The sequence below is a fragment of the Onychostoma macrolepis genome, chromosome 25 (assembly GCF_012432095.1).
Source record: "Onychostoma macrolepis isolate SWU-2019 chromosome 25, ASM1243209v1, whole genome shotgun sequence".
Taxonomy (NCBI): Eukaryota; Metazoa; Chordata; class Actinopteri; order Cypriniformes; family Cyprinidae; genus Onychostoma; species Onychostoma macrolepis.
This window is the reverse complement of record NC_081179.1, coordinates 19237997-19263444: the sequence shown is the minus strand read 5'-3', so window position 1 is coordinate 19263444 and position 25448 is coordinate 19237997. Positions and strand designations below refer to the sequence as shown.

The following is a 25448-nucleotide window of genomic DNA, read 5'->3' as shown; positions in this document are numbered from 1 at the left end:
TTCCTCACAATTCTGACTTCTTTTCTCAGAATTGAGATAGGCCTATAAACTCGCAATTGCGAGTTACAAAGTCCAATTCTGAAAAAGAGACTTTACAATTGCGAGTTTATATTTCACAATTTTGACATTATTTCTCAGAATTGTGAGTGTATATCATGCAATTGTTTTTTTTTTTTTTCTTAACATGCAATTGTACGTTTAATCTCTCAATTCAGACTTTTTTTCTCGCATTTGTGAGTTTACATCTTGCAATTCTGAAAAAAAAAGTGTTTTTTTTATTCAGTGGCAGAAATGGGCTTCCATATTACTCTGTATTAATTTAAAGGGTTTTATTGGACAATTGCGGCACAGTTTGAAGCAACTTTTGAACTGCAACTACCAGCTATTTTGAGATTTTGATTAATCTGTTGAGAATTCAGGGTTTGTTTGTAGATGCGTTTGCCCCGTATCAAGATTTCCAAACTGAACCTGAACCTCCAACCGCTGGAATGCTGCGTGTGCGGTGAAGCCTTTTGAACATGCTACAACACGCTTCCAACTTCTTGCTTCGTCTCACTTGTTTCCTTCATTTTCTCTTTTGCTCGCTTTCTTTTTCTGCCCCTCTCTGGCCTTTTTACTTTACATTTGCTGGACAATTTTCAGTTTTTATAGTACCTGGAAAGCTTCATATATCATTTTCGGTTGTAAAGAGGTATAATGAAGTCACACTTGCACAATCGGTTTCATAATCTGATTTTACACATTCCCGGAATTTGCGCATATATCAGCCAAAAATGAAACAGAATCTCTGAAGCGAGATTTATAACACGATTGCTGTAAAAAACAGATCTGTTTCCTGAAAGGTTTTCTTCCTCATCCATCCATCTCTCTCTTGCTTTCACTGCTCCCCGCCACGTGTTTTCTTAGCCGAGAGCAGAACGTGTTGGTGCATGCAGTCGCTTCGCGGCAGGAATGCGCGATAGGATGCAGGACCATGTTAATAATGGCCATCATCCAAAATCTCTTCAGGACAGCGGGGGGGGGGGGGGGGTGTGAGTAGATAGACAACTCATGGTGTTGCAATAAATTATTTAATGGACTTTGCTAAATGGTCAGTTCATACCAAAAAAATAACAAAAATAAACTCTTTTGAAATTATTTTAAGATTCAGATTTTTTTGTAGTTCTTCTTACCAGAACAAAAATAGACCATGTTTGGAGAAGCATTGCTTGTGGGAGTGATTTCATGTGTAGGTTTATCTCATGATTCTTATAATGCTTGGAATGATTATTTTTAAATGCACCAGATCATCTACACTGATTAATGAAGGATCAACTTCTCTACACTTCAGCTACTTGAAATTGTATTAGTAATCACAGTGGAAGGTGCTCGCAGAGTTTAACGTCTTTTCTCCCATTGCAACAGGATTGTGGGTAGGTTCTTATCTATCTTGTTCATCTCATGTCGCCCTCGGCATTTCAGCACGGCTGGATTACTCATCTGCTGGATGCTTTAGCTCCGGGCCTAATGTACTGTGTCTGAGAGGGTTTTTTTTTTTTTTTTTGCTTTTTGCTTTGTCTAAGAGGAATGTTCGTTGACTTTCTTCCCGAACGAGTCGAGCGAGCCATGTGACCAATCGTATGATCAAGCTTGAGAAAAACAGTTGTTTTGGACACTGGCACAAACTGTAAATTCAACCAAAATTTTATTTATTTTACTGGACTTACTATTTTATCTTTATTTTATTTTATTAACCTTGCCTTCTCTATTTGGATGAGTTAAATGACTTTTATAATAGCTGTTACTCACACTGGCCTGATGTCACTGTCTTAAGCATGATGTCTGGTCTTACAGTATGCGTTTTGTTCTATAATTGGTAGTTGAACACATAAAAACATGACTTAATGCTTAAGACTGAAAGTCTGAACAGGAAGCGCGCCCTGTAAATCAGTGACTTAATTGTGTTATCAGACACGGCAGATGCGGCTGGTATGTTGTTTCAGTTGTCGTGAATCAGGTGGTGAGTAAACATCTCATGAAGTGTGTGGGATCAGACAGAGGTTTTGGCTGGGCCTCAGCTGACGGATACCATTTCACTAAGCAAATCCAGCCCCCCATGTATTTTTCCAAAAGAGTCACTTGCGTAATATGTGAAGATTGACGAGATAATATGTTATTTTTACCTGTAATTTTACTTCTTGTCTGTCGTCAGAGTACGTCAGACTAACGCTGCTTTTTCAAGAACTTTGTGGTTTTATGATTCACTGGCTTCTTGATCAAATTGAAAGACAAACAAGATTCCAGTTACGAAATAGCTTTTGCAACAACTAAGTTATATAAATATCTTTTAATGAGGTAAAAAGCTTTTTTCATTTCATAGTCACCTAGCTCTTTCCGTGTATTATCTTTTATTTTCCCAGGAATTTACTTGTAGTTTGGCCTCAGGCACAATTCAACTGAGCCCTTTGTATGTTTGGCTTTAAATCTGAAATCATAAATCTGAAATAAAGATTTCTGTGGATAATGTGAGTTCATTTTTGTCTCCAATAAGATGGCTCTTAAAATATACTGCTGTATTGATGAGAGATGAATCCTTTATATAATATATGCTGTTTTGAATGATGTAGTAAGACTTTGTCGCTTTTATCAAGGTTTTTCTAAACCACCAAAACAAAGAAGAAGAAAACAAGTTGTGCATTGTCATGTTACCTCATAAATGTCTTGTAATTACGGTAAATGTTTCCTCTACAGTTACCTTTAAAAGAAGTAACTTCATTCGGAAGCTGGTCACGCCACATTGGCCGGAATATAAAACACAATCTGACCGAGAGACAACAGACAGAGAGCAGAACTTCAAACTGCATGTCAACCCATGCGCGCGTCTGATTGGCTGTCTTCTGGTGTTAACATATTATGCCCCGCCCGTCAACTGTTCTGATTGGCTGGCCGTTTGTTAGAACGAGAACTTTGGAGCAAGAACTTTATATTCTCTTACTACCTAGTCTTTGAAAGCATCCACTGAAGGGAAAGGGAAAGACCGGTCAGTTCAAAACGCCTTGGACTCTCAGTCCATCTTCGTTGTTAGCACTTCGGATATGCACTCCCAGAAAACTCCCAGAAGCGGATTAAGTTGCAAGATGGTTCTTCAGGCTGTTGGTAAAGTTTTAAGGTAACGTTGTTGTTTTTATAAATCAAGGAGATTTGCATGTCTATAACAGCTGCATATACCTAAATAGTGGCTATGTAATAAACAAAGTAACAATATTACGTTAATAAATATATGTGTGCATAATTTATACACATTTTGAGAGCAGATATCCAGTGCATTCAGGAGAATGTAATTTTTAACGCAGTTTCTAATGATCTCAAAAGATTATTAGGCTACATTTAAGACTAATTATACTTAATACATATTTATAAGAATATATTATTAAATCTATAATTATAAATAAAATATATGAAGTGTTAGAAGCCGCGTCATCCACTCATAACTTTTAATTGTAAGTCACAATAAATAGGCAAATTATTTGGTTGAAATTAAAATTTTTGATTTTTCTAAAATGGTTAATTTAAGGCTCTGAATTAATAAAATCAAACATTAAGCTGAACATTTGTTATTGGAATTGATCATTCGCGTGAGCTGTTCTAGTGCGCGAATAATAATAGCCTACATTCAGTTAGCAGTTATCAGATTGGTTGAGAGATATTGCCTGTTTCATGCATATTCATAAGCAAACATAAAAAGCTTGTAATGATTCACCTCTCATTTAAATTTGCACCGCTTGCACTGGTTATTATTACACCCGGGAAATTTAAATAATGAGTGATTAGTAGGAAAACAGATAGATATAGAAAACTTTTCCGCAAAATACTGCATGTCTGTCTAAGATGAATGTTATAACGATTTACTTAGGAATACAATAGAGAAAAATTTGCATAGACAATAGATACTAATTAATTCAGGAGGGCTCTTAATTATTTCAAGAGACTTCAAACAAGAAGCAGTGATACTGTAAATGTGATCAAGTATTGCATTTTTTTTTTTTTTTCTTATATGGTGTTAAAAAATGAATGTTGCACTCAATATTTTTTGCATATAACTGCATTAAATCACTGTGAATGAGATAGAAAGGGGTAAAACTGTAAAATTCATTTGGAAAGTTTGTGTTTTTGAGGGATGGTTTCAAATACCTCTCTCTTCAGCCACCTCTTTATTGTGATGCTGATGACCTCTCGCTGTACCGTCCCCATGGCGCTCTTGCTGTGTTTAACACAGTACTGTCATCCCAATGGCTCTTCACACACTCCTGATGCCCATGAGAACTAGGAAGTCCAAACTTGGCTAGACACACTCAGCCAAAGACCAGCAAGTACTTTAGCATCAATGCTGAAGGTCATCATGTTTGTTTGGATCTTTTATAATGGAGCATTTATAACAGTTTCAGTTTTTATTTTATTGACATCCTGACTGTACAATGAATAAATTGTGGTGCTAATATTAATAGAGAGCAGGATGGTTGATGGCCAAAATAATAGCAATGCTTACGTAATAACAGATGTACACAAAATTGCTGAAATGTAATTAACACTTATTTTACACAGTTTTGAGTCACTTATTAATTAGTTAACAACCAATGTTGATAATCTCTAACTTTTGGCCAGTTAATCATGTCCGCCAATATTTCAGTCTATCACTACCCGTAAACCAACTTTATTGATGGTGCTTTTGCACTCCAAATTTTGATCTTGACCAATAGAAACTTTGGTTTCTGGTTTTGGTTGGGGGGGAGGTTGTCTTGTCATGTGACAGTCATTCAATCATGGCTATTTATGGGTTTTCAACATCACTTGTCCTTATGTGATGAGAATGAACTCTATGGCATTTTTGGGAGAAACATTGCACTGTTTTGGTGCTTTTACGTATTTTTTTATTTATTTATTAATTTTTTCCGAATAACGTAATGTCTCCCTAAAGAGAAAAAGAGTCCGTAGGTACTGGATTGTTTTACTGCTGTTTACTGATTTCCAGATTGTAGTTTTGGTATCCATATGGCAGCTTTGAAGTTTCCAGCCCTGTTCTGTATGAGTCAAAGTGATTTAGGGATGTTTAGATGTTTTAGCTTGCAGATGCTGGATGACAATGTGCACAGTGTGTTGCATAATGTCAGGCCTCGTACATAGTTCATCTTTGAGATTCTGAACAGCATGCTGCGTTTAATAATTACTTTTGACAAGGTGTTTACCTGGCAGTGTATTCAATTGTTTAATTGCTTAAGTTCCATAAGAGCTTGTGATCTTTATCCAAACCAAACCTTTGAAGAAAACCAGTGAACATTTCACATGCTTTAAGATAAACGCGTAGTATTAATGTTTTAAATTTAGTCACAAGATCAAGTCCAGGATTCTTCTGTTTGATTCTGATAAAACCAAAAAACAATGGAAAGCAAAGCATGGGAGTGCATTTGAGGATCCAGAACTCAATGTTATGTCAGTACCCCAATATAGTTTTTTTTTTTTTTACATGAAGAAACAGTTTGTGCGTCCAAAAATCTGAACACATATTGTTTTATTTTAGCCTTCACGGGGTTTCGTAATTTTCCAGGAAGCACCGTTTTTGTGAATTATGTGGTGGAGGGCAAATTCTCAAGCCATTAGCTAGTTTATTTTAGGAGAAAGAAAAACTTTCTAGCTGCCAGCAGAACCTCCTGTTACACACACACACACACACACACACACACACACACACACACACATCATGCCCACTCATAGCAGTTTCCTGCAGATATCTTTGCCATAAAAGGTATTGTAGTTTCCAGACTCTCAAATCAAGCCAAGGTTTTGACCAAAGACCTGTATTATCCACATAGAAACCCATCTGTGTTTGTGTATAAAACATTAAAATCACGTTTCTCAACATAGCTTTACAGATTACCGTTCTTTGCTCCACCTTGGAAGTGTTCACATTTGAGTTTAATCTGGTATCACTCCACTTTTGAGGTATGTTCTTTGATTTATTTGAAAATAAGCGTAAAATACGAAAAAAAAAAAAAAACTGAGATGTTTCTGAAATGTTGACTGTCAACATTGTGTGTTCAGAAGCGAATTCTTTATTTTGTAGAATATAATTTAGGAAAGACACTCCTACATTTATTTAGATGTCACTCCCAAAACTTTAGAGAGTGTATGTAACTTTTAAGAAATTATATCATCTTACAATTCTGGACATTAAAATATGTCCTTTATTACTCAGCAGAGGGATGGGTTTTGTGGGAAGCAAAGTGTTTGAGCTCAGCTGCGCGGATCCATCAAAGGATCTGGGAGATGTTCAGATCTTCCAGCTGGCTCAAGCTTCAAGTTCATATTCCTACCAGCTGGACCTGACAGCTGCCTGCTTGCTTGCTGGCATCACTTTCACTTGGTTGATGGTTGATCCTTCAATGTCGATCCTTTATACTGATCCTGGATCAGTTGTGCAAGTTCTTTTTTAAAACATTTCTGACATGACAACTCTCGGAGAGTTTAGCATTCTAATGTACATGGCGATGTTGATGTGTTTGGTCTTGGCAGAACAGATCTGCTGCACTGCTGCTGTGGCAGAGCAAGTACCAAGACTTGCTACTGCCAGTATATCTACAGACCTGCTGATGCGAGCATGTAAGAGATACTGCTTCTAGACATATAACATATATTAAATAACCCCCATATATAGCAGATGTATACAGGTGGAGCTGGGGAAGGTGGAGGGTTTCTGAAGTGCGCTGCAACTTCTACAGCAAGCACTAGCTTCAAGTATTTGAACGTTGAGCAGCGAGCTCATTGGCTGCTGATGTGAAAAGAAGCCAATCAGCTGCGCCAAGTGAATAATGATGTGATTTATATCAAATTGAGTTAAAACTTGCACCATCTGGAGTTTCATGACAGAACTTCGTATTTATTTTAGATATGGAAAAGGAAGCATATCCCAGATCAGTTTGAAGAATAATTTCATGAGCGAGATGTTTCATGTTCTGCTCAACCAGATTTAGAGATTGTGTCATATTGCGCCGTTGCGCTTCAGGCTTCCCGAGTTTGAATCCTGCATCGAGGACCTTTCCCGATCCCATAGCCCTCTCGCTCTCCCACTTCACCTCCTGTCAACATACTGTTCTATCATAATAAAAGGCAAACAAGATTTAGAGGAAACGTAACTATTTTACAAGGTGTCGTTTTCTTACGAATGTATACAATGTGATTCATACAGAAATGTGCGATTTTTAGAAAAACAAGCATACGATGTGATTCATAAGGACTTGCATGAGGGTCCACTTCTAAACCTAACCAGTAGGACATATAAGCAGATCGTACGAAAACATGCAAATGAGATTACAAATTCATATGAATTATCCACCAATTCCCCAAAAAGTAAAATGGTGAAATTGTTCTGGTTGCTTGCTTATTGGCACAAATCAAAAGATCCCACCCAGGCCTTTGTTATTCTGGTTTCTAGATATAATTTGGGTCCATTTTTAGTGTACGTTCATTGGATGTCATATTATCATCCATCATGTGCTGTTCTTATCATTCAGGTCTTTTTATGTCCAAAACGCAGGTGCAAGACGAGTTCTGCAATGTTTCATATCTCCTATTGTGCCCATTTCAATAATGAGGTGACTCATTGTTTAGGGACAGTGTCATTGTTGAAAGAGGATCGAGAAATATCCTATTTTTTTGTTCTTTGTTTCTTTCATATTTAAAATGTTTTATTATCTTTGACCACATTAGCCAAGCAGTAACTTGCCTCATAGTGTGAATTTCCGTGCTGATTTATCTCCGTCTCTTTCCTGTTTTACAAGGAACACTAATACTGAGTAGTTAAATGGAATGACGTCCAAATAAAGTTGAAGCTTACCAGACTTCCCACGCTCCAATGATGTTTGATCGGACCGTGCTCCATGATTAACCCTTTTAGACCTTTGGCACGAGTCAATTTAAGACCTCGATATGGATGATAAGATCTTTCCCGCTCGGAAGCAATCCAGAATCCAGACAATCCCACAAACCGCTCCTTTGTCTTGGCTTCAATTTGAAAACAATGTTTATGGACTTTGGTCTCTGAGATAAGTCCTCTTCCTGGTCCTATGATGGACCGTTGCGTGTGAAAAGAGGAACTGGTGAAGGTGGTCAGAAACTTGAGGTTGGGAATGAGCTGTTTACAGTGCAGAGGCGCTTTAACAGGAAATCATGTTGGTGGATGAGCTATAAATTTAGGGAGTTTCTTTGTGTGATGAAAAACAGCACTGTTTTAAAGCTAAAAGGAAGAACAGAGTTAAAATGAACGAGCAGTAAAGATAAGTTATTTGTAAAAGTGCCATATTTGTTCACATAAACATAATAAACCCTAGAGGAGTTGAAGTGAGTGCAAGGATAGGATGTAAATTCTTTATAACCTGTCTTTGCCTGTACTCTTGTTATTAACTGTTTAATGCCCCTGTAACCTTTGTCCCAGCCAGCTGCGGGATCTGCCACAGCAATGTGATTCTGACATTTACATGTAAAAACTCGCACTGGAAGTACAAGTCTGTTTTGACACCTGAGTTTGAATCAGACGAGAAATGTGGGTGAAGCAGAGATGTAGATTTAGTTTAGAAACTAAATACTAAATTAAATACTAAATAAATACTAAACTAAATGGAGACTAGGAACAGTTTTTTGTATTTGAAAACTCTTACAATTTTTTTTTTTTTTTGTCTGGATCTATTAATTTATTCAGAAAATATTAAAAATGCAGTTCACACATACAGTGACTTGAATACACCTCTTTTGTGATGAGTATGTTTTTAATTTCTAAAATTAAATTACATTTTTATTTTATTTATTTTTAGGGGTATTAAAGTAAATGTCTAAGCGGTACAATTTTTCTGCTTATTTTTTATGTTTATTTATTTATTTAAACTTAAACTAATATTTTATTATTATTTGTTAGAGGAAAATATCATTAAAATAGCTTCACTGATGTTGTCTGTCAAGTCAGGTGGTGCGACCAACATGCAGAAAGAAAAATCATAAAACAGGAAATGACATCATAGCACCCTTGCATACCGTTGTAATGCTGATTAAAATTTGAATTAATTATTTTTAGTATTATTATTATTTTATTTATAAGGCAAAGTTAGTTCACTTCAAAATGTCATGTGGTGCAACTCTCCCAAAACTGAATAGAAAGTTATGACAGTTATGATTTTAAGAAATAAAAACATTTACATTGAAACACATTTTAAACTCATTTATTTATTTATTTGTTTGTACATGTACATATTTTACTTGATGGTTACACTGTGTTTGGGAAACATGTTTGAAAACGAATAATGGCAATGAAAAAACACACTTCGTCTCTTCTTAACGTGTCCCTCTTCTCTTGCAGGAAATCCAAAACGAAGCCCAATGGAAAGAAAGCACCCACTGAAGAGAAGAAGCACTACATGGAGCCAGAGTACACAAAAGTGCGGGTCGTGGACTTCGACCTGAAAGATTTGGTGTCGCTTCCCACCAAAGAGATCGACCTCAACGAATGGTTTGCCAGCAACAGTGAGTTCCCAAGCAAACATTACAGCCCCTTCTGTCAGTCAGGAGTTTAGAAAACATTTTTGTGTGTGAGTGCAAAAAAGTTTTAAGCATAAAGCAGAGCATGACGTAAATGTGAAAACAATTAAAATGTGCAAACAATTTTATAATAAACAAATGTTATTTTCTATTAAAAAGGATAGTGTTGCTTGCTATCTAATGCTCATCTTTAGGGTTAGTGATTTGAACAAACCCCTACACATAAGTATACACTTCTAAGTGACTGGACTAAAATCTTCCAAAATAATACTTTCAAGTTTGATGTTAGCATGTTGCTAAGCTAATGATAGGATAGTTAAATAAAATTGGGAAAAGGTAAATCATAAAAACAAAGTTTTATCATGAACTAAAGTTATTTCCTGTAAAAAATGTTTCAAAGAAATAAGTTGTTACTAAGTGTTTGCTAACTAGTGTTCATCCAGCTTGCTAATTAAAATTGCTAATGCTAAACCTTAGGGTTAATGATTTGAACAAACCCCTGAATTTCACCTGGTGAACAAAAGCTTTCATGTTTGATGTTAGCATGTTGCTAAGCTAAGGATAGTTAAATGAAATAAAATAGCACATAAAAAATATTGTGAAATGTGACCCTGAACACAAAACCAGTCATAAGTAGCACAGGTATATTTGTAGCAATAGCCAAAAATGCATTGTATGGGTCAAAATTATCGTTTTTTTTATTTTATTTTATTTTTTTTATGCCAAAAATCATTAGGATAAATGTAAAGATCATGTTCCATGAAGATATTATAAAAGTTTCCTACAGTAAATATATCAAAACTTAATTTTTGAATAGGAATATGCATTGCTAAGGACTTCATTTGACAACTTTAAAGGCGATTTTCTCAATATTTTGATATTTTTTTTGCTCCCTCAGATTCCAGATTTTCAAATAGTTGTATCTCGGCCAAATATTGTCATATCTTAACAAAACCATACATCAATGGAAAGCTTATTTATTCAGCTTTCAGATGTTGTATAAATCTCAATTTTAAAAAGCTGACCCTTATGACTGGTTTTGTGGTCCAGGGTCACAAATAATTATTTTAACTGTAATTTATTGATAATTTGTGGTATTGAAAGAAATATGTTTTTGATTTTTTTTTTTTATAATCAACATTTATCTCGCCTTGTCCACCGTCTTGGTTTTTTCCCACAAAGCTTGTCCCAGTGAATTCTGGGATTTCCTGCTTCAGAAAAAAAATGGTATTTAGTAAGCCATTATAATTAATTTGCTACATTTTTGAACAACCCTGCTGAAAAAAATCAGTTAAACCTAACTTAGGCTGGTTGATTGGTTTTAATTGCCCTTCCATCTCTGGTCAAATGATTTAGCAGGCTGGTTTTAGAGGGGTTTTGCATACTTCTTCAACTGATCAGGCTGGGAGACCAGATGTCCAGCTGAAACCAGCTAAGACCAGGCAAGCAGCATAGGCTGGTTTTAGCTGGTGTTATCAGCAGGGACACTTTGCACCACGAGTGACTATGATGTCTTGAAATGCTGCCTTCATAAGGCGCTTATTTGGTTTTGGAACAGAGCCATTGTCTTCAGCTTCAGTGATTCTGAAATATCAATGAAAAACTTCTCAACTTTTCGAATGTCACTTTTTAAAACTTTTCTTTTGTCATTTGCAGCAACAACCTTCTTCAATCTCATAAATCTGCAGTATAGCACAATCTCAGAGTTTTGCACTGGGGACACATGTCAAGCCATGACGGCTTGCAATACGTAAGTTTTCCTTTCTCTTTCATCGGTCTGTCTTTCTAGCTCTTTCTTCCTCCAGACATGTCCTGGGGTGAGAACCAGAACCCTCCTTTTACAAGAAGTGCTTCTGGATCAAATATTTCTCTCATTTACAGTGTTTTTCCATTTTAAAACCAGATTCCAGATCAGCACACTGTCTTTGTGAGAATCTGGGTTTGTGGGTCTGATTGGGGTTAATGCATGACTGGTATGAAAGCTGATACACATTTTACTGAAGCCAGTGGTTGTTTGGCTTTCAGATGTGTTTTGAATGAGAGAATACAAGGGAACTATTCTCAGAATCAGCGATTTTGTAAGTTTCTTGGAGGTGGAACCAATTAAATGACCTTAAAGGCCTATAGTTACATGTTCTCACAGGCTGTTTGGGACGATCAGGGGCCCAAACTTAGGATGAAAGAGATCGGTTATACAATTAGATTAGGCAACATTTACCTTACAGCTTTAGTCTCGAACCAGCTCAGTGATAGCACTAATTATTTTTTACTAATTTTTAAGAGTACTGTTTAAGAGTGCATTTAAATTTTCGAAATAATATATTCCAAAAATTCAGAAAACTTTGTATCTTTACCTAACAACAACAACAACAACAACAATAATAGTATTAATTATATTTATTATTTATATTTATATTTATTTTTATTTATATATTAGTTATTTTAATAAAATGTTTAGTAATATATTTATTTGTTTTACATTTATATTTATTTGTATTTGTTTATATATGTATTTGTTTTATGTGTATTTATTTATAATAGTAATAATATTTATAATAATACTATTATTATTTACAATTGTATTTATGCATTATAAATTATTTTATTACTACTATTATTAATAATAATAATTTATAATGCATAAATACAATTGTAAATAATAATAGTATTATTATAAATATTATTACTATTATAAATAAATACACATAAAAACAAATACATATATAAACAAATACAAATAAATATAAATGTAAAACAAATAAATATATTACTAAACATTTTATTAAAAATAACTAATATATAAATAAAAATAAATATAAATAAAATACAAAATATTAACATATAATTAAATGTATACAAATATACAATATATATTTATGCATTTATTTAATGTATCATTTTCAAGAGTAATGTTAATAATTATTATTTTAATTATTATTTCAGTTGTTTTGTTCATTTGAAGAATTTGCAATAATTTATAACAATCTGCTGTTCCCAAAACAGCTGTCATTATCATCATACAAAGCTTTTTAGAAAACTGACTTTCTATAAAATTGTTTAAACTTGATTGTGATGGAAATAAGCACAGCATAGTAAGGAATGTCATTGATTTTATTTTATTTTTTATTTTTTTAATGATGCGAGAGCAGCTTTATTAGCAAAACGCTCAGTATTTGAGTATATTTTCACATAATTTAACTAACTTATTGAACATTTTCTCAAAAATAAATAATTAATAATAATAATATTAAATAATCCACCCTCAAACATTACAACAAAATCCACTTGAAGGTTGATCATAAAGGTTTTACTATTAAAAATGAAACAATCGGAAGAAGTTTCATTTTCAAATTTCAAGCACTGAAAAAATGCCTGTAATTGTAGAATCACCCTTATACTAGTCAAACAAAAAAACATGCCTCCATCTCTACATTCCCACAGCCAACCGTGTTTAAAAATCGCTGCTTGACTCGTTTGCCCTGTTTGGCCGGAGTGACGCCTGGGTGTGAATCTCTAAAGACTGACCCTGTAGAACCAGATACATGACTATTCTTGACAAACGTTAAAGGACGTAAATTACCAACACACAAAACACCAACAATTACACGCTCACCTCAGGCATTCCTCGCAGGGCAAGGATGGGTGCGCTCGTCAAAACACAAGCCGTATTTACCGTCACTGCCGCTCTGACCATTGAGAAATCAATCACTGATGAAAAGTAAAGGGAGGGACGGCGATGCGCAAATAGACCTGATGTCCATGTTATTGAGTTATTTATGTGCTCAATATGTTGAGGTATTTTATTAGTATGCTTATGTGTTTGTAGTGGGTGTTTATTGAACTACAAACACTTCCATTTCCCATGGGTTGATTTTTATTAAAGTTGCATTTATGTCAGTGCCGATAGCCTTGTGGATAGCGCACTGACATACAGCGCTGTTGCGCTACGAGCATCCTGAGTTTGAATCCCGACTCGAGAACCTTTCCCGATCCCATCCCCCAACTCTCTCCCACTTTGCTTCCTGTCAGCTCTGATCTGTCCCATCATAATTAAAAAATAAATAAATGCCAAAAATAAATATTAAATAAGTTTGCTTTGTTGTTTTTATAGACTTTCTATTTCAAACTTTGAAAACATTTAATAACTGAATAAATTAATAAATAAATACAAATTAAAAGACAAATATTCACTTGTTTTGTAAATATAACATTTTTTGACACATTATGATATCATTATATCGTCATTGACACCATGGGCCAAATATTGATGTGTAGATTTTTACGAGTAAGAAAACAGTTTTAATAAAAACACTGATGAAATGTGAGACTGATGATTTGTGATGGGGAAAAAAAAGTTAAACATTTATAATGAAAAATAAAGTGGAAAAACATAAGGTAAACATCACTTGTGAGCATACTGTGAAAATTGTAACATTTTTAAAATGTAAAATATGCCATTTTATTTATTTTTTAAAATGTTTTTAATTTTGATATTTCTGCAGTATCTTTTATTTGGAAGCCCGTTTCCGCCACTAAATAAACAATAAAAAAATGTTATTGCGACTTTTTATCTAACAATTCTGACTTTTTTTTCACAGAATTGTAAGATATAAACTCACAATTGCGAGTTATAAAGTCAGAATTACGATTTATTTTCTTATTACTTATTTCACAATTTCAAGATAACTTAATTGCGAGTTAAAGTCCAGTTTTGAGGGGGGGGGGGCTGATATGTTCTCAGAATTGCGAGTTTATATTTCACAATTCTGACTTTATAATTCGCAATTGCGAGTTTATATCTCACAGTTCTGAGAAAAAAAAAGTCAGAATTGCGAGATATAAACTCGCAATTGCGAGAAAAAAAGTCAGAATCGCAATTACCTTATTAATTTTTTATTCAGTGGCGGAAACGGGCTTCCATACTTTTAAACCAGATGTTTGTAAAATAAATTAAATGTTTGTGAAACCAAAAAAAAATCAAATTAAATAAAAATATATACAAGTGAATTTGAAAAAGTGTCAAAAATACCACAATTGTCAAAAAAAACAAAAACATTTCTTATTGAATCACTCTAATTCCCCCTAACTTGTTCCTTTTGCACATATTCTGATAAAACACACTCCAAAGTATTTTCATGAAAGTGCATGACCATGTTAAGATTTTAATCTTAATATTTCATGTTTTGTTGAAGAGTCTTATGCAGGTAGATTCAGTACTTGCGCTTTTGTGATTGTAAATGAATCTGCCACCGTTTGGACTTGGAATCCGCTCTGAAATCTGTAACTCAACCGTGTCATTTGAAGATATTTGAGAACATTGAGACTCGGCATTCAGCCCGACATTTACTCACCTGTCCATTCAGAGACGTGTAGCATCTGTGTTTATGTGCTAACTGTGCTTTAGTTTACCATGACGGTTATTTCAGTTCAACGTTCAGCTGCTGTTTGAGCTGCTCGTCCGTTGAGTGATCAGCATTGGTTTGCTTTCAGTTATGCATTCAGTCTGCATTCCTAGAGCTTTGTAATGTCTACAGCCCCTCAAACCCACGCTACCCTCCCAAACTCACTGTCACCATGAGCAGTCCTCCTTAAAATGCTGATAGGAGCTGTATATTTAGTACACTTTTAAACTGTAAATTGTTCACTTTGTCCTGAAGTGCTCAAGTTAGTAATTTTCACTGTATTTTTTACAGGATATACTACTGGTATGACGAGAGGGGGAAGAAGACGAAGTGCACTGCGCCTCAGTATATCGACCTCGTCATGACTTTTGTGCAGAAATTAGTGACGGACGAAGAAATCTTTCCCACAAAATATGGTGTGTATGATCACTGCCCTCTAGCAGTCATAATAGAGGAATACAAGAGTTGAGATTTGTAAGTTTGAAGTAAAATTCATTAGATCAGTGGCGCCTTCTAGTGTTCATTGAGGAGAATGAGTTTTGTGAATGGAATTTCTCTTTAACTAGAAAGGAAATTTATTAAAATTCATTTTAGAAAAAAATATTGATCACTTCTTCCTATTTGTTTTACATTTAATTTAAATCTTGTAAATGACAGTGAAGTAACAAAATAAATAATATGGTTTAATTAATGTACAGACCAGGGTTATTTTGTCAACAAAAACTCAAACCATAAAAACAAATTACTTGACGTAAAATATTAATATATTTACTGAAATAATAAAATAAAATATAAACAAAACTTAAACTTTTGTTTTACCTAGTTGCCAAGGCAACATTTTCCTTTCTTGTTTAAAGTTTACATAGTAAAATAAATAAAATTAAATAAGCTAAAAGATTAATACTATATAGACATATAAAAAAATAATAAAAATGACAAAAACACAACAAAATGACTAAACTAAGACTATAATAAAAATATTTTAAAAATTCAAATATAAAAAATATATACTAAATAAACAGTGGCACAAATGATTGTCATTTTATTGTTGTAATTAAAAGTAAATCAAGCATTGAACATATTTCAATTTTTATTTTAATAAAAAAAATCATTATAAATTAACGCAAGTAATAATAATAAATCAGCATTTTTGTAATCCTAGCAGGTTATTGATATTTAAATAACGTCAATTAACATTTAAATTAATTATAAGCAGTAAATAACATTACTGATTTGTTTTACTTAAACCTGTTATTTTAACAACATATACTTTTAATATTTATTTAAATTTTTAAGCGATAAATGCAATGAAATTGAAAACAAATAGCACAAATGATAAATTACTACTTTTAGTTTTAATTTCCACATTTGTTGTGGTGTTTGAAAAAGGCCTGTGAAAATAGCTGTGATCATTATAAATACCTTTTATTATTAACTGTTAGTAAACCATTACTAAATAAAACAAAGTTTTTTGGAGGTAATTATAGCACGTTGTTTTACTAATAATTAAATTAAAATGTATATATTTTTACTTATTTAACAATGAAACAATAAATGTAAATGTAAAAATGTATTATTATTATTATTATTAAATGGTAACTGATGTCTGGATTTGTTTTCAGGCAAAGACTTTCCCAACTCGTTCGAGTCTCTGGTGAAGAAGGTCTGCCGGTATCTGTTTCACGTGTTGGCTCACATCTACTGGTCTCACTTTAAAGAGACGGTGGCTCTGGAGCTGCAGGGACACTTGAACACACTGTACGCACATTTCATCGTCTTCGTCAGGGAATTCAACCTGATCGACCCCAAGGAGACCTGCATCATGGACGACCTGTCGGAGGTGCTGTGCGCCCCCCTGCCGCCCCACACACACAACCACGTGACCGAGAGATGAGCCTCGAGCCGCGAACTCGAGGATGACGACGAAACGTGCGAGGCCTTCTCGGACGGGCCCCTCCGTCACTATTTCTTATGAGAACTGATCAAAAGATGGGGCTGAGGGCTGGCGGTCTGCAATTCTCGTACCAGCACAGATTGGTGTGAATGTTTCCTACAGGACAAAACAATCTGTCTCCATTCTCATTTATACAGGAACAATTTATATTTTACTTTGCATTTTTATTATCGTTTTTTGCGCATGCGCTCTCTGAGGTTTTCGTTTTCTTTTAGGGAATGGTGTTTCAGCTCGGCTCTCACCAGTGCCTTAGAATTATAGCTAAGGTATTGTCTGTTTTTATGCAACAATGTTTAGAAATGTATCATTGACCTCTGGCTCCCCCTTGTGGAGGGAGTCACGTCACGCACCGACTGACTGTTTATGATCTCTGCCGCCTTATTTCACATAAAACTGTAACAGACTAGTGCAAAATCTCTCTTTTTTCATATTCTAGCCATCATTATCCATGTCTTTTGTGTTTTTAAATCATTTCCAATGTACTTATTAGCCTTTTACGATGATGTATAAAGGGTTTGATGGTTTGAACGATGCTTTAGAGAAAGTCTGGACTTGCTTTGTAGGTTTCCGACAAGGATATTAGCGATATCTGCATGTCTGCTCGCTCAGAGAGACGCTGCAGACGCGGACTAATGATTGTTGCATGGCAGTTGACTTGCTGTGTTGCATTGATGAGCACATCCTCCAGCGTCACAACCTTTATTTTTTATTTCACTTTTTTCTTTTAAGTTATCAGAGGTCATGAATATTGTGGCAGCCCTCGTGTGTAGAAAATGCACAATACGTTTTTGTTTCCCAAGAAATAGATTGAAACTATATATATATATATATATATATATATATATATATATATATATATATATATATATATATATATATATATATATATATATAGGCTAATTAAAATCACAGTAATTGCCTTTAGCGAGAGAGCGTCTCTCCTTCTTATTTTATTTATTTTTACTTTTTTATATATATTTGCAGAGTTCGACAGTTAATGCTTTCTTTTTATGTATTTTAATTATCTAAGTTAAAAGCCACTTAATATTTTAAGCTCTGCGAAATATAATCAAATAAAAACAAGAAATGCCACATTACTTCGGTGTGTTGTGTTTATTTCATTACTGAAACAGGAAAGATGGTCCTTTGCAACATCCATCCTTTGAAACTTGTTTGTTCAGACTTGGAAATTACGTAGCCTACTTAAAGGTGCGTTCAGTAGTTTGGTGATAATTTGAAATGTTTTACACATTAAAAAAGAAATACGTTTTGTTTTTGAGGAGAGCCATTTGAATGGTATGGAAGCCTGTTTCTACTTCGATATAAAAAATTAAAAAGGTACTTATTATCTCACTATTCAGACTTTATTATGATTCTGAGGGGGAAAATCGTCAGAATTACCGGATACAAACTTAGAATTTTTATTTGTTTTCTTGCAATTCTCACTATTTTTCTCAGGATTCTGAGTTTATAGCTTGCAATTGTTTTTTTTTTTTTTTTTTTCCTGCCTCGGAATAAAACATTTGTGAGTTTTTCTCTCACAGTTGTTTGTGGGTGGGGGGTGGGTTCTCGCAATTGTGAATTTGTAGAATTTTGAGTGTCTCAGAATTCTAACTTTTTTCTCAGAATTACAAGATTATACTTAGCAATTCTCAGAAAAAAAAAATTAAAATTGCAAGATAATTTAAGAATTATTACCCATAGTTTTTTTTTTATTCAATGACAGACACAGCTTCCATAGAATAATGTACACTCAAATGGAGATGACAACTGTAATTATTCAAAATAGTTTTCTATAAAAAAAAAGTGTCATAATTCTGTATGGTGCGGGTCGCCCAGTGTATGTTTCGCCATGTTGAATTGACATAAACCGCGCGTTTCTCCAGCGTCATAGAGAATCCTCGCACTCATTGGCTGCCGCCTTTTATAGACACACTATTAGCATACACTCTCAGAAATAAAGGTACAAAAGCTGTCACTGGGGCTGTACCTTTTCAAAAGGTACATGTTTGTACCTAAAAGGTCAATTTTGGTACCTTAAAGATGCATACTAGTATTTAAAGTGTACATATTTGAACTTAATTGGTACAAAAGTGTACCTTTTGAAAAGGTACCACCCCAGTGACAGCTTTTGTACCTTTATTTCTGAGAGTGTAGTGTACTGAAATTAGACAACGGAACAAACTTGTTATATACTGCTTTACCAGCGGACACAACGAGAAAAATCTGTTTGTACCTGTACTGCCGAAAAATCAGCTTTGAAGACGAGAATAAACATTGGTATGGCAATAACAAGGTGAAAAGTAGTGGTGAGGGGAAAAAAATCCTAAATGGTGATGCCCAAGTTGCTTCCTTTTGTGTTAGACAGGTAAGATAATTATAGAATATTATTCTTTGAGTTTTGGGAAGGGGTGGAGGACAACATCAATGAGAAAACACTGAGAAAGGGTTTAAGAAAAGGTTAATCTACGTGCATGTATATGGTATATTTTTTAATAGGTTTTATATTGAATGTGTATGTATGTATATGTGTGTGTGTGTGTGTGTGTGTGTATGTGTATGTGTGTATGTATATATGTATTTATGTATGTATGTGTATATATTAGTGCTGGGCAACGATTAATCACGATTAATCGCATCCAAAATAAAAGTTTTTGTGTACATAATATATGTGTGTGTATTGTGTGTATTTATTATGTATATATGAATACACACCATGTATGTATATATTTAAGAAAAATGTGTTATGATTATACATTAAATATATTTATATATCATATAAATTATATTAATAAATATATACATGTAAATACATGTAAATCTTTTCAAAATATATACTGTATGTGTGTGTCTTTATATACACATAATAAATATACACAGTACACACAGATATATTATATAAACAAAAACTTTTATTTTGGATGCGATTAATCGTGATTAATCGTTACCCAGCACTAGTATATATATATATATATATATATATATGCTTTTTTTCTCTCTCTTCCCTCGTTCTCTCTCTTTCTTTCTCCTCTTCTTCTTCATCATCTGTTTAGTTTGGCCTCTGGTCCCCAGTAGGCTGTGACATCCAGGTCTGTATCTGGTGTGGTGGAGGTGTAATATGGGTGGGTGGATGTAGGGTGGGGCTTGTGACTCCCCGCCGTCTCCCTGAGCGATCGCTTCCACTGCCACTTGCCCTGGCTGGTTCTGACTTGCATACCACACTTTTTTTAATGCACGACATATCAGCTGAAAAACATTCACACCTGTTATGAACCTGTCTATATGTGTGTGTATGTGTGTATGTATGTATGCATGTATGTGTATATGTATATATATATATATGTGTATGTATATATGTATGTACAGTGAGGAAAATAAGTATTTGAACACCCTGCTATTTTGCAAGTTCTCCCACTTAGAAATCATGGAGGGGTCTGAAATTGTCATCGTAGGTGCATGTCCACTGTGAGAGACATAATCTAAAAAAAAATCCAGAAATCACAATGTATGATTTTTAACCATTTATTTTATGATACAGCTGCAAATAAGTATTTGAACACCTGAGAAAATCAATGTTAATATTTGGTACAGTAGCCTTTGTTTGCAATTACAGAGGTCAAAGCGTTTCCTGTAGTTTTCACCAGGTTTGCACACACTGCAGGAGGGATTTTGGCCTCCTCCACACAGATCTTCTCTAGATCAGTCAGGTTTCTGGCCTGTCGCTGAGAAACACGGAGTTTGAGCTCCTCCAAAGATTCTCCATTGGGTTTAGGTCTGGAGACTGGCTAGGCCACGCCAGAACCTTGATATGCTTCTTACAGAGCCACTCCTTGGTTATCCTGGCTGTGTGCTTGGTCATTGTCATGTTGGAAGACCCAGCCTCGACCCATCTTCAATGCTCTAACTGAGGGAAGGAGGTTGTTCCCCAAAATCTCGCAATACATGGCCCCGGTCATCCTCTCCTTAATACAGTGCAGTCGCCCTGTCCCATGTGCAGAAAAACACCCCAAAGCATGATGCTACCACCCCATGCTTCACAGTAGGGATGGTGTTCTTGGGATGGTACTCATCATTCTTCTTCCTCCAAACACGTTTAGTGGAATTATGACCAAAAGTTCTATTTTGGTCTCATCTGACCACATGACTTTCTCCCATGACTCCTCTGGATCATCCAAATGGTCATTGGCAAACTTAAGTCGGGCTGGACATGTGCTGGTTTAAGCAGGGGAACCTTCCGTGCCATGCATGATTTCAAACCATGATGTCTTAGTGTATTACCAACAGTAACCTTGGAAGCGGTGGTCCCAGCTCTTTTCAGGTCATTGACCAGCTCCTCCCGTGTAGTTCTGGGCTGATTTCTCACCTTTCTTAGGATCATTGAGACCCCACGAGGTGAGATCTTGCATGGAGCCCCAGTCCGAGGAGATTGACAGTCATGTTTAGCTTCTTCCATTTTCTAATGATTGCTCCAACAGTGGACCTTTTTCACCAAGCTGCTTGGCAATTTCCCGTAGCCCTTTCCAGCCTTGTGGAGGTGTACAATTTTGTCTCTAGTGTCTTTGGACAGCTCTTTGGTCTTGGCCATGTTAGTAGTTGGATTCTTACTGATTGTATGGGGTGGACAGGTGTCTTTATGCAGCTAACGACCTCAAACAGGTGCATCTAATTTAGGATAATAAATGGAGTGGAGGTGGACATTTTAAAGGCAGACTAACAGGTCTTTGAGGGTCAGAATTCTAGCTGATAGACAGGTGTTCAAATACTTATTTGCAGCTGTATCATACAAATAAATAGTTAAAAAATCATACATTGTGATTTCTGGATTTTTTTTTTTTAGATTATGTCTCTCACAGTGGACATGCACCTACGATGACAATTTCAGACCCCTCCATGATTTCTAAGTGGGAGAACTTGCAAAATAGCAGGGTGTTCAAATACTTATTTTCCTCACTGTATGTGTGTGTGTGTGTGTGTGTGTATATATATATATATATATAAGGAGGTGAAAGGAAAATGAGGAGGAGGAAGAAAAGAGAAAAGGAAAAAAAAAAAAATAAAAAAAAATAATAATAAATAAATAAATAAATACACACATATACAGGGTAAGTGTGCCGTGTGGGTGGGCTGGGTCTCTGGCCTAGGCTGCACCATTCGTCTCACTTTTTTAATGCATCTCAAACTAGCTGAGTCATATACATGATTAAAAAGAGAAGAAAAAAACAACAACATACAGGATAAGTGGGCCGTGTGGGTGGGCCGGGTCCCTGACCTGGCCTGCACTACACGTCTCACTTTTTTAATGCATCTCAAACTAGCTGAGACATATACACATCCACACATTAAAAACATAATTAATTAGAAAATAAATAAATAAATAGACGGCTGATGGCTGATGTTTGGGGAGACGGGGTACGTTGTACTCCACCCCTCCCCAATTTTGATGAAATCATTATTTTTATTATTATTATTATCATTATGATTAACATTATTATAGTTATTATTGTTGCTAATAACATTTGTTGTCTCTATTATTATTATTATTCTTTATTTATTTCTATTTATATATTTATTTATTTTTATTTATTTTTTTATTACTCTACTTATATCTGTTATCAATCTATTATGATGCTATCTCAGTTGTATTGCTTCCATCCCCAACCCTAGATACAATGACACACGCAGGCACACACACACACACACACACACACACATACATGCTCACAGACATATGAATGCAAATACAGGAGTTAATCAGAACGGACTCGTAATGTTGGCCATCAGTATGTTTGTTTGTCCAAGTGGTTCTACATTTTGGCACATGCAAATATTGTCACCTTCTAAACTCAGTGTCTTTTTTTTTTTTCTTCTCTTTGTCTTATATGTTATATGTTTGGTATATTATGTATTTGGTACATGTAAACATTGTCACATTCTTTACTTGCATAATAAAAAAAAAAAAAAAAAAAAAAAAGACAGGTAAGATAATTATCTAAAACTCACGAATCAGTGTAATTAGACTGAATAAAACTCAGAGACAATCATGCTGAATCATGCTAACGCTAGCTTTTAATATGTATGTGTAATATATAGGTCAACTTCACAACCTCTAATACTACTTGATATGACCACAAGATGGCAATGTTTCTCAATTAAAACGCTGTTACGCATAAACCCGAATTTTAAAAGGCTCGTGTATATTGATTAAGGTCACTGGGCAGGTCAGGACGGTTGCCAAGCAACATCAGGATAATTATATTCTGGTAAATCAGAGTCACCTAATTAATATCCATAAGGTAAACCTTTAGCTGTAAGCCCCACTGTAGGAGAATCGGACATGTTTGACAGCAACTTCTTTAAATGTACTGTGTAAGTGTTAAACAGGAGCACCATACAGATAAACAGGCTGGTTTATTTATATAACAAGGCAGGCATAAAACAGGGATTTTATGAAACGTCATGCACTTCCTCAAAACACGTGCAAGTCATTCAACACCCTGAGAGCTTCATTTAAACGTGCATATCTCTCAACAAGAGAGCTTTATAGCCTATAAAGAAAACACGTATTTCCAACAGTGCATCCGTATTTCTTAGAACTGAATATTCTCACTAAAATATATCATATTAATATATAATATTGCTTTAATGTTTTCCTGTAAATACAAATGTGGTATTTCAGCATTAACCTCCTGAGACTTAATTAAACAAAACTTGATATGTCCATTAATTGGTAAAGACATCTCAGATTAAAAATACAATTAAAATATTTTTTAAAATTAAATGTGATAATTATTATGAATAATAGCTCATTATGAATTCATTAATGAATATTTAGAGAGAAACCTATATAAAAATAGATAGCCTATAATTAACATTAAATTTAAAAATAATGATTTTTTAATTTAATGTTAATTTTAATATATTTGATATTTAATTGTAATAATACTTTAGATAGACCTTATATTAAATTTATATTTAAAAAATGATTAAAATGTTAAATATTACACTAAAATATATTTTAGTATAATAATTATGAATTATTACAATTAATTAATAAGCAGCATATATAAAAATATCAAATATACAAATATTTTAAAAACTAACATTACATTTAAATTACAATTACAAATTAAATATTAGCTGTGTGTGTATATAATAAATGTAATATATTACAATTATATACAGTGGTGGTCAAAATTATTAAAACACTTAACATATTTAAGAGGTTTAAGTTGTTTTTGTTGAATTGGACATTATATTTCCCATAAAACTATTGCCAGAACTACCTGCGACGGAAGAAATCTGAACATTGAAAATGATGGACTGGCTTAGTTTGGACCTCAACCCCATTGAGCAAATGTGATATAATACTTTTGGCCACCGCTGTGTGTGTGTGTGTGTGTGTGTGTGTGCTATATATACACAAGCACACCCTTCTAATGAACAGGTTTGACTTTAGTAATTTCCGTGAGTATAAATCTTAATGTTTTCTAGGGAATTGTGTGCTTCTAATTTTATAACAACAGTTTGGACAGGACCCTTTTCTATTCTAACATGACAATGTCTCTGTGTATAAGGCAAGGTTCAAAAAGAAATGATTGATTCAGTCAGTGTGGAAGAACTTGACTGGTCTGCAGAAACCTCTGATGTGACTTTAAATGCAGACCTTGAGCCAAAATCTTGTCCATACACACAAAAAATGTAGTTTATGTTAATGCTTAAACATTAAGATTTGTGACCCTGGACCACAAATCCAGTCATAAGTAGCACAGATATATTTGTAGCAATAGCCAACAATACATTATATGGGTCAAAATTATCGGTACTTCTTTTATGCCAAAAATCATTAGTATATTAAAGTAAAGATCATGTTCCATGAAGATATTTTGTAAATTTCTTACCGTAAATATATCAAAACTTTATTTTTGATTAGTAATATGCATTGCTAATAACTTCATTTGGACAACTTTAAAGGCGATTTTCTCAATATTTAGATTTTTTGCACCCTCAGATTCCAGATTTTCTAATAGTTGTATCTCTGCCAAATATTTTTCTATCATAACAACCCATACATCAATAAAAAGCTTATTTATTCAGCTTTCAGATGGTGTATAAATCTCAGTTTCACAATTGACCCTTATGATTGGTTTTGTGTTCCAGGGTCACATTTGTACTCATGGAAATTACTAAAGTAGTCAAATACTTTTGGCTATATATATATATATATATATATATATATATATGTGTGTGTGTGTGTGTGTGTACCTGGTATTTATCACGTTATGGTATAGCAATACCAGTAAATGTTGACCTTGTGGGGACATTTTTTTGGTCCCCATGACAAAACAAGCTTATGAATCACACATAATGGAGTGTATTGAAAATCTGAAATAGCACAAAGGTTCCTGTAAGGGGTAGGGTTGGTGTAGGGCAATAGAAAATACGGTTTGTACAGTAGAAAAACAATTACACCTATAGGATGTCCCCACAAAAAATGGAAACCAGAGAGTGTGTGTGTGTGTGTGTATGTGTTAAAG

General features: G+C 34.3%; 2 protein-coding genes across 8 annotated transcripts in view; one reads left to right on the top strand and one right to left on the bottom strand.

Moving 5' to 3' along the window:
• Positions 1-18026, top strand: part of mob2a (MOB kinase activator 2a) — a 45191-nt gene extending 27165 nt beyond the window's left edge. For 5 of the 7 annotated variants that reach the window (XM_058767042.1, XM_058767043.1, XM_058767041.1 and 2 more), the window contains 4 exons: positions 9380-9543; positions 11215-11308; positions 15252-15376; positions 16583-18025. In XM_058767042.1, the coding sequence (XP_058623025.1) occupies positions 9380-9543; positions 11215-11308; positions 15252-15376; positions 16583-16854 (655 nt within the window). In that variant the 3' untranslated portion in view covers positions 16855-18025. Of the gene's footprint in view, positions 1-2961; positions 3149-9379; positions 9544-11214; positions 11309-15251; positions 15377-16582 lie in introns of those variants that run through there. The other 2 variants (XM_058767040.1, XM_058767046.1) reach the window with 2 other exon arrangements.
• Positions 18027-23873: 5847 nt separating this feature from the next.
• Positions 23874-25448, bottom strand: part of kcnj11 (potassium inwardly rectifying channel subfamily J member 11) — a 3070-nt gene continuing 1495 nt past the window's right edge. The window contains exon 1 of the mRNA XM_058767607.1: positions 23874-25448. This exon is cut by the window's right edge and continues 1495 nt beyond it. The gene's annotated coding sequence lies outside the window, so the exon portion shown is untranslated.